At 32.8% G+C, this 15,669-nt stretch overlaps 1 protein-coding gene across 2 annotated transcripts in view; it reads right to left on the reverse strand.

Moving 5' to 3' along the window:
* The window catches only part of LOC107446561 (small conductance calcium-activated potassium channel protein), a 54,481-nt gene extending 38,812 nt beyond the window's left edge, over positions 1-15,669 (reverse strand). For both annotated transcript variants that reach the window (XM_043049274.2, XM_016061243.3), the window contains exons 1-2: positions 15,150-15,669; positions 990-1,085 (exon numbers count right to left, since the gene is read on the reverse strand). In XM_043049274.2, coding sequence (XP_042905208.1) covers positions 990-1,085; positions 15,150-15,431 — 378 coding nt within the window. In that variant the 5' untranslated portion in view covers positions 15,432-15,669. The remainder of the gene's footprint in view (positions 1-989; positions 1,086-15,149) is intronic.

The raw sequence follows: 15,669 nt of genomic DNA on the forward strand, positions 1-15,669 counted from the left end.
AAGGTTGACTCAGCCTTTCATCACTTCAGTGGATCGATAAATGAGTACCAAGCATGCTTGGGAACTAAACACTGGGGGCTCCGCGTTCGGCTGCCAACCTAACCGGAATATCTGCTCCTGCACCCCAGAGCCCAAGGTCAAGAAAACTGAGATGGGTGCAGTAAGCCTTGGCCCTCTATGAGCTGTTGCGCCACTGAGTTTAGTTTAGTTTTTAATCGTAATATTGAACCAAATAATGTTATTACTAAAAGGTAGAAATCAGTTAACGTAGAACTGAAATAATTATCTGCCTACTACCTACTTGTTATAATAAAAATAAGATCGTTTCTGTAAGCTTAAAATAATACCATGGACTACGGTTTCGGCAAATCTTGTTTTTTTTTCTTTCTTTTTTTTTTTTTTTTTTTTNTTTTTTTTTTTTTTTTTTTTTTTTTTTTTTTTTTTTTTTTTTTTTTTACGCCCGTGTATTCAAACTTCTCCTGGTAACGGTGAGAGGAAAAGTGTGGAGAGTGAGAAAATCATGTAAAATCGAGACGCCTCTTCTATTTACAAAGAGTATAGTTGGGGAAAAAGAGCACTTAACATTTTTTTGCAATCCCTGTGCTTTTTTTTCTTCAAAAATGTAAAGCAATCGTTTTTCGGGTAAGTCATGTGTTATTTTCTGCTTTTAAATTTTTTAAAATTTACAATTATTATTATTTTTTCTAAACTAACGAAAACTGATTTTGATGACACTGAGAGCAATTGCCTCAACGTAAATGACACAAAAACAATATTTATCAACAAAAAAAAAATACTGAAATCAGAATTGTTATAGAAAAATTTTATTGGGAAACTGTATGCTTAATTGCTTAGATTCTGATTATCTCGAAATTTTTGAAGGATACTGCAGATTGTACAGCATCAATTTATTTGCGAAGATTAAAGGTAATTAAGGTCTCTAAACAAAAATGGTGTAAAATATGGCTAAAAAGAAATAAAATGAGAACCTGAACTTCGAGGGCATGATAGGTCAAGACGAGAGCCAAGAGAAAACCTGTTGAGACGGATATTATTGTCTTCAGAGCAATAGAGAAAACAGAAGCCTGGAAAGAAAAATATAGTTATAAAAACAATTAACAATTGTCGTTATAAACGCATATAAAATGTTAAAAACAGCAAGAAAAAAGATTCAACGATAAAATAGACACATTTGCCTCGTTTTACTTTTGAGCAACTATTTTGATTTAAGTTTAATATCTTTTATAAGCTAAGCGGGGTTGTTCAGAAATGAATAAAAATATCTTCCATTTTCCCTTTTTAAGTGTAATATTTTTCATTTAAACAGTAAAAAAAATTTATTTCTCTGAGAAAAGTTAGACTATAATCATTTACAGCTCGTTATAGCATATACAATTTTTGTATCTTTAATATGAACACTTTGACAGTGACTTGTGAACTTGCCATTATAGCTGATTTCTCTAAATTTGTCATATCGAGCTTTTACTGAATATAGTGTCGGAAAATTATGAAGTTCTTATGCAAAAAAAAAAGAAAAAAAAAGTATCCCGTTAGCAAGATTATAAATCAGCAAGCAATTAATACCCTTCCTATAAGAGTACCATTTCTTTTGCGGGTTCATTTATCACTGTAATAATTTATTTATTTGTTTAACTGATTAACTTATTTTTAGGCAGAAGAACATTGACAAGTTAAATCTTTTCATCGATGTTGTTTTTTAGGTAAAGGGACATTTCCTAGCAACACAGACCCTGTGTGCCATTATTAAACACATTTTTTTCTAATTTAAATCATAGGAATTTCCTTCCCAGCAATATTATTATATCGATTAAAAAATGAAAGAATAGAATAAAATATGATTTATTTTAAAATTAGTTCAAACTTATGTCGAAATATTATAATTGAAAATATTTTCTGTAAATACTTAAATACAATACAATAAATCTGAAAATAAATGATATTTGGATAAAACTATCTTGCTGTAAACAAGTTTTATCATCAAAAATTCTTTCTTAATTGAAAAGGCATTTTCAGATAGATCGGGGAAAGAAGGTATTTGAACTATTTTAATACCGATTTATTGGAAAACGAAATCTTATTCCATTTACTACTGCCTACTAAAAATTAATTGCTAACGTTAAGATTAAAGTGAAAGCAAAAACAGTTCTGTTGCATACCCATAAGGATGCACCCACTTTGTGTTATTTTCATTCATTAAACCCCTGAAAATGTCACCAACCTGGTTCTTCTACTAAGCTCTTCTATCGTGTCGGTATACATTCAATCCATACCACTTTATGTGATTCATTAAATACCTCAAGAAATGTCACTTCAATTGCTTTCAGTTTTATGTATGATTTTATAGTGCTGTTCAGTACTGATTTTCTTTCGATTCACCCCCATACGATGAACGAGTCTTTAGCTAGCATATATATTTATAAAAGGAACAAAATAAAATCAGGAGAACAAAAAGAACAACCTTAACCTGAGAAGAACATCAAGAAGATTACTTTTCTAATATAAATATTTCTATTAAAGATGTTTTCGGAAAGTCGGCAAATGAGGCGCGTTTTGTTATGCAAATGAAACTCCCTTTTTATCTCTTTTCACGAGATTAAAAGGCGAGAAGGAAAAGAAAAAAAAAAACAATATCTTTTTAATGAAAAATCTATTTTACCTGAAGGTTAACTAAAGGAGGCAAATAACTGGTTGCATCAAGAAAGTATGTCACTTTAATATGAAACAGTCTTTTTTTTTAAATGAAAGTAATTATTATGATGTTCATTATTACTGTATATAATGTACAGCATAGGCGTAGCGTGAATGAAATTTTTGAGGGGGCAAGCGGATTTTTCTTTATTTTTTTATAATCTAGAAAACCTCACAATAAACCACATAATTATGCTGTAGACATAGGAAAAAATGACGTTATTGCTGATGAAAATGAAGTAATTTTTATTGAACAAAAACTAAAGAAGCCGAGAATCCAGTCTATAATAATAGATAATTGCAAAGTTAACCGCAAAGAGTTAAAAATTCTCTTTGATTCCAGTGAAATAACTAGTTTTCAAGGAAAAATATTGGGTAATGAGATTTAAATTAAATTTGATAGAGAAGAAGCACATTGGAACCTCTTTGATAACAAATCTAATATCACACTCTAAATTACAAACTGAGAAACTACTGAAAGTAGTTCTAAGAAATATAACAGCAAGTTATACTAATCACGCACAGTCTATAAATGCCTTACTTTAATGAATATAATATAACAGTGCCGGATTAAGCGTGCGAGGGGCCCTAGGCCATTTAAATTTTTGGGACCCTTAGATTACATTTTTTTTCTCGTATATTTTTTATTTATTCAAATATAAAAGTATTTAGATACCTTTTCATTCAAGAAAGCATATTTAAAATTAAAATAAATAATAATAAATTTTACTTTATTTTGTTAAATTAGAACTTAAAAAATAATCGTAACATTTTGAAAAAATTTAAAATTTATTAACACTTTACAAAATCAACGCTACTATAAAATTGGTATTCAAAAATATTTTTTTTTCTGCTCTTGCGATTAATTAACTCCTCTATAATGTTATCAAAATTAATTTCACGGAGAACGTCTGATTCGATAAACATCAAACTTAGCATGTCTAATAATTTTTGAAACATAACGCGCCTTCAATTTTTTCGCGCGCAAATCAAAATAACAAATTTGAACTAAAAAAAACATTGATAAATCTTATAATACATAAACTATAATAATACTTACAAATAATAACTAAAATAAGTAATACATAAATATGATTAATATTATGTAAAAAAAATTATCGTATTTTATTAATATATACTTGAAATTGATTTTTAAAAAAAAATCCCTTTTAAGGAGGCCCCTAATCATTGGGGGCCCCAGGCCAAGGCCTAGTCTGGCCTAATAGGAATCCAGCACTGTAATATAATGTTAAACAGATGTTGAAACAGGAAAGAACTACCTTTGTACATAGCTACATAACTAAAGCAACATCAAGAGATGCTACGCCCCTGATGAACTTTTACATTAAAGTAGAATCATACGAAGGAAGGCGTGAGCTAATTCAATGCTTTTAATGCAAAAGACTCAATTATGTCTAGGTAAATCGCCACTATGATGTCTAAAATGTGGCCAAAATCACTATACTTACAAAGGCACAACAGACACAAAGCTACCAGCTACACTTGCAAACTGCCAAGAGGTAACAAAATGCGGCATTTTTGACCAGTGATACGGCTTAATATGCAGAAAACCGTACTAGGGACAATTAAAAAGTTATTAGACTTATCAAAGATACTTTTGTTTCCAACGTTACAGAAACAAATTTAAAAAAAAAAAAAAACGATAAGTAAATATAATACAAGAAATTACTCATTAAAAATTGTGAACTGGAATGCAAATAGCATTACCACAAAAATATAGAAACTTTATCGCTTTCAACAATTCAGATATTATCGTTATAACAGAAACTCGTCTACATGGCAACAAGTTCGCAGGCTATGACACCTGCAGGTGTCATCGATCGCAAAGAGGAGGGAATGAGGCCATCATAGCTAAGAATACTCTGATTACTACAGAACTGTCCAAGTCTAAGTACTACGAACAAATATCTATTAGCTAAATATCTAAATAACAAACAAATCACTGGAATTGACACTCACTCACAGATCATCAAACGAATCTATTATCATTGGATACTTCATTTCAAAACACAGTAACAAAAACGGTCTTCATTTGACGAAACCAATTAAAAAGTTTTCCCTCATCATGATCAGCCCTATGGAGCCTACTTATTACCCGGTCACTCAGACCAGATGACACTCACCAACACTCAACAAATGATCCGATCACCATCCTCTTATTGTACGCATAGGTACTGCGAACACTGAAAACTAATATCGAAAAGTAAACTGGTGTCTTTGTCAAAACATTCTAATCAAAAATAGTATGAAATTAAATGATCTGCAAACAATGAACGACATTGAAGAAAGTGTTCAGAAACTTCAATTTAAACCACCCGCACAAACGTGTTTAAAAAAGCAACTTCTTGAATCTTCCACCAACTATCAAAAACTAGTCAAGGATAGGAACTAGAGTAGAAAGAGACTCCATAAAACAAGGGATCCTCAACACAAAGAAGGTATGCAGATACTCAACAAAGAAATAAACAAGAGAACCAGATGGGAAAAAACAAAACAGTGGATTGACAAAATTAAGTTCCCATATCTAGAAAATAACTACAAAAGGAGGATGTCTAAAACAGTAAAAACTGATCCTCAGGGCCTGATTATCGCCTGGCCCAATAGGCACGGGCCTAGGGCCCACACTTTCTGGGGGGCCTCAAAAATTAGTAAAAAGTCACAATATTACTTTTAAAAAAAAAATACTGAAAGAAACAATTTATCTAAAAAAAAAGCATTTTTATTTCAAATTTTCTTTATATTGTGATAAACCAAACTCGTCGACAATCTGTCTAGAATTCATCGAACCCTGCTCGAAGAAAAATCCCACGAATACACTCAAGAAACTTGGGATGAAAACTATCGATTCCCTATCTGGCCTAAACCATATCAGGGCTTCTACTGATGGATCTTCTGACTCCACTTTCACCAACAGAGGTGTGGGAGTGGTACTGCTCCTACCTGATGATCAAAAATGAGAGATCGCAACTGGTGCTGGAAAAATCGTATCTAATTTTACGGGAGAATTGATAGCCATTTCCACGGCAATCGAAACGTACATCAATCTTAAACCTTCGGAGCAGCTTAGTGGTATGACCATCTTCAGCGACTGCAGGTCTGCCTTACAGACCCTCAGAGGTACCTCAAGCCTAATCTTGAATATCATAGAACAACTTGGACAACTTCAACGTCTCCAGAAAAAAAAATGCTTCTTGCAGTGGATTCCCGCCCATGTGAACCTTGAGTTCAATGAAATAGCTGATTCCTTGGCTAAAAATATCAGAGATCTCAATCAAAATACAATCCCAACTACGCTGGCAGATGGAAATGCTTTTGCTAAGTCAAGACTATTCACCCCCTTAAAAAATCAAGGTCAATCAAATAACTAATCTTGACATCGGCAGGAAGACCGCCACCACTCTCATCAGACTAAGAAAAAAACATCATAAAAACATGAAAATCTCTGCAGATGGGACTAGAAAATATCAAAACTGTGGCAATGTTTTTAACCGCCCTGCAGTCACTGCAGGCCTTCACCTCTTAAACTACCCTACAGAAGATTTATATTCATTTAATGTCATAGAGATAGCAAAGACTATTTAAGCACACCATGAGATGTGATTCAATAGAGGATACGACACCAACCAACCAACCAAACTCGTGTAAACATTGCGCTAATCAAATTCGAAAGTACAGCCGAATTTTAATTGGTGCAATTTTTACTTCAACGTCTTGCAATGCAAATGCAATGAGTCGCAAAGTCTCTCATAAATGATTAGTGTTAACAAGAACTAAAAACTTATTCTTAACAAATATGTAAAGCTGTAGATGGAAGGCTACAATCTTTAAAATAATTCAGCTAATCACTGACTTTTAGCAAAAATCACTGATTTCAATTGTTTGTGATCAACAAACTATTTTTATTTTCCTACAACACTGTTTTGTTGTTTTATATTTTGCTTTAATATTTAGATGCGTAAACTTTATCTTAGAAAAATAATCTTCAATTGTCTGGATTCAAAATTTTTTAGAATGTCTCTCTTGAATCATGCAGTTCAATAGATTCTTTTTATTGTTAGGACTATGAAAAGAATCTAGAAGAGAAGAAGAAATATAGAAGAAATTGTTAGGACTATGTTCTTCGGAAGTTTAATTTTGAAATATTTTGTTAGGGGCCCAGAAAATTTTGTGGGCCTTGGGCCTGAATTTGTCTTGATCGGTCCCTGCTGATCCTCATACTAACAGACCCTTGACATACAACGCGTAAAGAAAGGGTTGAAGTCTTCGCTGACACAATGGCTAAACAAAATTACTCTCAATAATAATTATGACAGAATTAACGAAAAATATGTAAATGAAGAAGTTATCAAACGAAGTTACCAACGAAAGGTTACCAAAGTTAACCAAAACGAAGATGTTGAAGAAACAAATTACAATGAAGTTAAATCAAACATCAAAAAGTTCAAGCCTAAGAAAGTCGCAGGTTATGACAAAAAAAAAAAAAGCTCAAATCATTACGAGATAACTACCAAAACATCATAGTTAACTTATTAAATGCCTGTCTTAAAAAGAACTAACAATACCTACAAACCATCGTCTAATCAGTTTACTAAGTTCCAGCGGCAAGCTTCATGAAAAAGTAATCTTCATTAGAATCCCCTCGTACTTTCATAATCTATTCTATTCATCGAACAGTATGGATTCAAACAAAATCTAGACACTACAAAGCAATTACTGGTTATATTGGAAGAGGTCTCAGAAATAAGGAAAGTTCAGCCCTGCTAATGACATATATTTTCAAAAGCTTTCGATTGTGTGAGGCGCAATGGAGTAGGGTTAATTAAATTAGAATTTCTACCAGAGCTGATTAAAATTATAACGTCCTACCTAGAAGAAAGAAAATTTTTCATCAATCTGAAAAACCATCTTTTAACTATCCGAGAAATCCTAGCTGGCGTATACCAGGATAGCATCCTGGGGCCATATATCTATGACTTCCCAGTGGAACGTGTTGATTATAACAGCTCTATAACAGCTTTTTATGCAGACGACATAAGCATAATAGTAAAATCAGAAGACCTTTAAACATAGCTATCCAAAAATTACAAGAAAAACTATGCTATGTTGAATTATGGTATTTAGATTGGAGGTTTGAAGTAAATGCTCAGAAATCTAAATTGCTTATCACAATAAAAAAAACGAAAGATTAACTATCCCAATCAATTAGTTCTATTTAATAATATTATACGAAGAGTAGAAAAAGCCGCCTGTTTAGGTCGGATTCAAAACTTTAAACGGATGACATGGACCTAAAACAAGAAAGGGCCTCACACAGCAACAAATAAACTTCAGGCACCGTTTTACAATCCTAACCTAGATTTAAACCAATCCTAACCTAGATTTAAGAGACTACTTTTCCTATCAATGATCAAGTCGATTATGATAGGCCTGGGTATATAGATGAATAAATCCCTCTTGGACAAACTAATAAAAAATTGAAACTCTTCGCAAAATCACTAATGCACCATGATTTTTACAGAACAATAATATTCCCAGAGACTTAAAGAATTTTTGTATGTCTATATTGAGATAAACTCAACACAAATTTCCTCAATAATGCTAATTTTTATAATTTTTTCTTCATTAATGCAACACACCTAATTTTTAAATGCATGAAGAGGATGACCACCTGCAGCCTACTTTTGCAAATAACTTTATTTTAGACTATGTTCAAATAATTCTATTTGAAATTTTATCCATTCAAGTTAAATGTACTTTTCTTTAATTTGTGACAGACTAGTTGTTTTTATTCCTTATAATTTGATCCTATTGCGGTGTTGCTTTACAGTTTTTTCTAGTTCTACGTAAATTTGATTTGAATTTAACTTGTCAGTTCATCTAATGTTCCTAATGTTAACTCTTAACAGAACTCTTTTTTAAATTCACTCAAATACTAAATTTACTTTATTCAATTTTTAGATAAACTGTTTATCTTTTCAAAATTTAACCATATTGCTGTGTTATGTACCAATTTTTTGCATTTGAATCAGTATCAGTATTGAGCTGTTGTTACAGTATTATGGTGTAATATCTCGGCAGATAACATCACTTTTCATCTTGTAATATTAAAAGAAGTTGCATCATCTTCTTTGTCATTGAGAGGCTCCAGCGAGTCCCGAAGGGGAAGTCCCTATGGAAAACTCCCGAATTTATTATTAACTCTTAACTTTATACCATAGAAAAATCTAATTCTGATTCACATGCATTTGGTCGATACTGCGCAAAGGCAGCTCTCACCAGTCATGTCAACGTTAACTCTTATACTTATATCCTTCTATCCTTTTATTTCTATTAAATTGATACGTCTGTTAAATTATCGTCGTTATTTCATCTAATGCTGCACTAACTCCCATATATATANTGTACTTATATATATATATATATTTGCCGGGCAGATGGCCGAATGGTGAGCGAGCCTGATTGCGAAGCCATTGGCGGCGGGTTGGAATCCAGCTCAGGGCATGGAAGTTTTTCTATATGTTGCGCGTGATGTGTGAATGTGACCCACCCTATGAACGGATATCTGTGGCAGTGTAATGTTGCAGGTCTCCTTGACTTTGATTTACAGGTGCCCACCTGGTAACGATAAATGAGCAACACTTTCTGCATCTTCTAGGGTGGAGAACGAAAGTTCAGTGCCTACAGTTATTTTGGAATTTTTAGTTTTAATGGGAATTAATTATAGACTATGTCAACCTTCATCTATCAAAAGGTACCTCAAGACAGAATCAAGTGTCTTATATACACTAGTGATTTTGGTATTTAATATTTATATGGTGGTAGTTAACGCCACAATACTCCCATTCCAGAATTTTATCTGTGATAGAATTCGATGAATAGATTCCACTAGTTGATTCATGCTGTTTATTTATTTATATCAATTTTTTTTTCACATTATATTTTTTTTCCTCATGGTTTTTTTTATTATAGCATGTTGCTCATTTTTTTTTTCATTTAGCATTTCGCTCATTTTTTTTGCCTTTGATATTCAATATTTATAGTGGTAGTTACGCCACATTTTCTACCAAGATTATTAAAAAATCTTTTATGTTTCATTTTTATATGCAATATTGTTATGACTGCTCCTAAAATTTTAATTGCTTACATCACGGGTATTTTCTTGTCAGTTATGAACAGGTTTAGTCCGTTTTTGATTAGTTAAGTCAGTTATTGCTAGGCTACGTTAGTTATATATTATTATTATTATTTTTAGTGTCACTTAGCTTCCCCACTTCAGAGTTTTTCACTCGATATCCTACCAGAAACAAGGTACGTGGACCACATGCGGCTTGAAAGATCCCTTTTCAATATCAGATCAGAATTTTTATTTGTGTTCAAGTTATTCACGCGAGACTTCTTCTGAAGTAATTACGACTGCAAGAGTAGAGTTAACGAACGTAAAATGGTAGTTGGAGCACATGGGACATTCCATTTTGGAAATTGTGAGGGAATTCAACAGTGTCAAGAGTGGAGTGTGCCAATAATACCCAATTTCAGGCAAATATCTGCACTTAATGAAGGCTGCGTCGAATTGTCATTGTTAAACCGTGAGTATGCACCAATTTTAGTGCGTCGGATGCAAGTTTCATAAACAGCACGTCTATAGGGGAGATCCTGTGAATCAACTACTCGATGACATTTGAGGACGACTCATGAATACTAGTTTTTCGAGCGACCTTTTCTGAAAATTTCTGTAGTGACTCTGAAATCTACGCGTCATTTGAATTTCTCGTCCAATAAGATGCGTTTAAAATGTCCCTCTGAGCAACAAGAAGCGTATGCCGATAATAAATATTTGAAATATATTAAAATTTCTAAAGTAGATATAGGTACTTTATTTACGTCGCACTAAAGCTGCACGATGGGCAATCGGCGACGGACTGGGAAACATGAAATAGAAAACTATGCTATGTCCAAAGAAGACTATTTATTTACCATTGTCTGCATAGTTAAAATATAATTTTATAATGTTTGAAGATCTCGTGTTGGCGTGATTATGATCTCCAATTCGACATCGAGAGAAGTTCTGATGATTTNCCAAAAGAACTTTGTTGTAGCTCCCGCAGCCCACTAGTAATTTTATAATGTTTGAAGATCTCGTGTTGGCGTGATTATGATCTCCAATTCGACATCGAGAGAAGTTCTGATGATTTATGAATTTTTTCCTTTACTTTTCTTTTTTGAATCAAATTTGAACTTTTTTTAAATCTGGTATTCTCTGTTTATCGAATTAACGAGTTTGTCTAATTAAGAGCAAATTAAGAAGTCACTCTATTTCAGAGTCATAGTAATCAAAGAGGTTATCTTTCTGTTCTTTTAGCAGATTTTACACATTTTTATTTTATTTTATAACCATCATTGAACAGCTTACCGAATTTTCAGTTCACGGCTACCTATGTTCAACTTCGTAGACTTGTAATTTTGAACCCAATCCAGAAGACAAGGGAACTCTTGGATAAAGTATTGGGAAGAAATTTGTCTACCTGGAGGACTTTTCGAGGTGTTATATGGAGAGGAAAACCACGAAGACCTCCCACGGTTAGCCTGAAGGCAGGGGAACTCTAATCCACGATCTGTCTACCACTGAGGATATTTCACATCAGCCCTATGGTCGGTGCAAGCCGAATGCGGAATTCGTATCGACCAGCCCTCGCTGGCATTCGAACCCGGTTCACCTCATTGGAAGCCAAACGCTCTATCCCCTGACATACTTAACTTAAAATATTGATTGAAAGCAAGTGGTAATAAACTTTTAACTCAACTAACACCAGAAATGTGAATTTTAAATCATTTTAATGATACATATGAGACGAAATAATTAATTATACAGACGAAGAATAAAATGTATTTAAGATTATTTAATTTTCTTTTGATAGAAACTTCGGTATAAGCTATGAAAAATCAAAACATTTTACTGCTACTGATAATAAAAGAAACGCATAATATGTTCTTCATCCCATTGCAATAACTATCAGCTTATTATTAATTTCCTAAAAAGAAACTAGTGTAATGGGTAGCACAACCCAATCGAATTAGGTTCTTTTTGAGAGCATTTTATAATTATCTGTTTAAAAAAACATATGAATAATTACAAACATTAATTTAAATTATTTTAATGCTCTAAAAACTAATTTAAAATTAATGAATGATACATTTTATAAGAAACAATATCATATTTATCTCTTAATTTTGAACTTTGATTAATGTAATAAATATTTGGTTTTTAAACTGTTTTCCTCTGACAGAATTCCTCTGACCTCAAAAATTTCAATTTAGAAATATGTCGCTTCAAATTTCAACTGATATTTATGTTTTAAACAATTCAAATTTATAAAATTTCAATTTAATAGTAGCCTTTTGAAGTAATTAAAAAAAGAAAAAAATAATTAATCAATGAAATGCATTTGTCGGCATTAATTTGTTGTGTACAATTTTAGGTTTATCTGAATGAACTCGAATTAATGTTATCCACAGTCTTATTAAATAAAATTACTTAATTAACTTTCCCAGAAATTTTTTATTTTTCTAACAATTTCCTTTAATGGCTCAATTTTCTCATTAAATTCATCACTTAATATTTTTGTATAATATTTAGAATAATAACAATTAGTCTGTCGACGGCATAGCCAATTGATTGCAAATAAGAAACTAATGCTAAAAATCATCCGAAATTCTCCGACGGTACATTTTAAGTTTACAGGAATTCGGACAAGCATAGATTTTTTTTAGCCCACTGCAAATCTTTATAGATAACAAACACTGTTTCAGATATTTTTTTTAAAATTTGACATAATTAATTTTCTGTAAGTTCACTTGGTCCTCAGCCAATTACATTTATGCTTTTTAACCCTCGACGCACCATATTCTGATTGGCAAAATTTTATATTTTTTTTCCTTGGTCTTCAAAATATGATTGATGTATAAACATATTAAAACTTCTGACTTCCAGTAGTTTATGAAGCGCATGTGTCATTTGTGTTCATAGATTTTTCTCCTCAAAAAGAAGCGTGATTTACCGATTTAACTTTCAGGGTCACAGAACACCAAAATAATCTAAGCACAGATAATTAACGTTTCATTGAATACAGTTGACTTATAACAAATTTAATCATTTTTTAGGAAAAAAATTCATTTTTCTTTATTTTAGACGTTCATATATTAATTAGCAGAGATCTTAGAAAAATCAAATTTATCTTCACTGCTTATTTTTGACACAAAAAAGGCTTTAACTCGACAAACAAAGAAACCGAAGCCAACCTACTAAACCTACTTTTTTTTTTTAGTAGTATTTTAACCCCGGTGCAAAAAATCCTTTCGAAAACATAAACAAAGAGGAGGGGCTATTCATTCTTAAGTCATTTACACCTGACGCATAGAAACTGGTGTCTAATCATGGTTTTGGTAGACAAGAAGCATTGCGTGAAAAAACGGCAAGGATCAATGCGTGTCCTTTAGGATGGTTTAGGTAATTTGGCAATAGAGAATATGGCAGCAACAAGACACTTTGTAATCTGGTGATGGCTTCATAATGGCTGCCTTTTCCTGACACGAACTGGGTTCTGAGGTTCGATTGCACCGGAAATGATTATGGAAAATGGAATGGAAACCATCTGGAAATGGTTATGTTCAGCTACGTTGGGTCGATCTGTAGCCGACGGAAATGCAATGACGGAATAAAAATTTGATGTGCTGAAAGAGTCATTTTTATGTGTGAACTTCACACATTTCATTGTATTTCTAAACTCCAATTTGTTCGAAATTTATTGCAAATTTAAGTGCTTTTTCATGATTCAGCTTTTTTGCTTTAAACATTGGCTATTTATCCATTGATGTAGAAAATTTATTTTCCCCCGGCGAAATGCTTCTAGGTCGCGCTCGAGTAGATATCAATCAAAGAGAGAGAGAGAAAGATGACGTGTTGCCAGATGTAACTCTAAACCTTTAATCAAAAACAGCCATCTATTTGAACAGTTAGAATTCTCGTCAACGAGTAAAATAGCTTCTCGTTTAATTCTTCCTATAGAGTCCTACAATCTGTATTTCTTAGGTCAATTTTTTTTATTTTTAAAATACAGAGGATTATTTTTCAGATCTAGATAATTGTCTATTTCGTGATGATTTCCATATTAAGAAAATGTTCTAACATAAAGCTATAATAATTATAGATTTTGATAATATTGGCGTATAAGGGGAAAAAGCCCAATGATGAATGCAAAGCAATGACTGGGGTCGGTGACTGGAGCTAGCAGGGGAAGGAGTCTTTTAGTTTATTGAAAAATAATAAAACTATACACATTTTCGGCATAAAAAATGGCGATTGGATAACAAATAGAAATACTCCAAAGCACATAAAATATTTTCTATTATTAAAGAGCTCATATGAATTTAAGCAGCCAATTACCAAGTTTAGACTTCCTAGGTTTAATCGAAGTCATCTGAGATGAAAGAAAAAAATGTGATTTGAGAAAAACTCATTTTAACAAAACTTGGAATAAATAACTAGCAAATTAAGCAGACGATTTCAATTTGGGAAATGAGAGTGTTATTTTCTCGTTTCAGTGTGTGTTTTTTATATAACATTGGAATACTAGTTTATACTTAGAACTGCCATATTGCTCAGAATAAAACAAGCCGTAACTTGTATAATTTTTTTCAGGAAAAAAATGTTTTTAGTTTGAAGAATTTATTTATAATATTATGAAAAAAGGGTCTTTTTTTATTTAATTATTATGTGAAAAATAATAAAATCAGCTGTTTGTTAATTTTTTTGAATTCAAAATTACTGTAGAATCTTGTTGTAAAAGTAAGATCCCGCTTTAGATTGAAAGCCTAAAGATTTCAAAGAGTTTAAAAATTAGATCGCCATCAACTCCAAAAGAACTTTGTTGTAGCTCCCTCTCTTAAAATGAAAAATATTGTAATAGGTCCATTTTTATGATAAATTATTAAGGGTTTGTTTTTTTCATAATGAAGAGTGATCCGTACTAAAATTTTATGTGTGTCACCATAAAATAATTTTCAGTGCTCTCTCGATCGATGAAAAGAGAATTTGATTCTCATGTTTTGGAGAGTCTGAAAACCGCTGGATGAACACAGTTATTCAACTGAACTCTTCTCCTTCCCTTCTTTTCATGCTTCACTGTTTTGTAATTTAAATTTTCTTTTTAAAAACAAAAAATCTGACAGGGACATGAAAATGTATTCAAATCTTATGGTGTCTGATTCCAGTGACATATTAATTTCTACCCTCGATGAAATCGCTGTTTTACTATAAAATGATGGGTCAGTTAATAGGCTCATATTTTCCCCCCGAAATAAAACGCCCGAATATGCATTTCATTCTGTTGGAAAATATTTTATTAAAAAAAAAGAGTTCTTACCTTGCTGTAGATGCCGGCAGCTGAAAATTCAGTTTCTGCGACCATCACTCCGATTCCGAAAATAGCCATAATGAGGGCATAATCACTCACTCTTCTTCTTTTTTCGAAAAGAGCTTTTCTGCGCCCTAGTCGGTAGCCGACGCTGGGGCGGCCACCGATGCCCCCAGCCGATGAAGTTCTCCTTCGTCGTGTGATCACCGCCGAACAATCTCCATCCTCAGCGGGGGCTAAGTTAACGCTACTCGATCCCATTTCTTTGAATCTTCGAATAGCACCGTGCATACGTAGGGGCAGGCTGGGTGGGGGACCCGTGCCCGAAGGGACACCAGAGCTCCCAAGAGCTGCCCCCACGAAGCCAGCGGTGACCCCTACACTCGCCGTGTTGGGACAACTGCTGATAGAAGATTCATCCTCGTCCCTTCAAATCATGTGAATGGGAAAAAAGATGACAGAATCACATTCCGCCTTCACTCTTTCATCCACTATGATTCACGGAAGCTTCTTCTCTTTGCTTTCGATC

This window comes from Parasteatoda tepidariorum, chromosome 8 (genome assembly GCF_043381705.1).
Source record: "Parasteatoda tepidariorum isolate YZ-2023 chromosome 8, CAS_Ptep_4.0, whole genome shotgun sequence".
Lineage (NCBI taxonomy): Eukaryota > Metazoa > Arthropoda > Arachnida > Araneae > Theridiidae > Parasteatoda > Parasteatoda tepidariorum.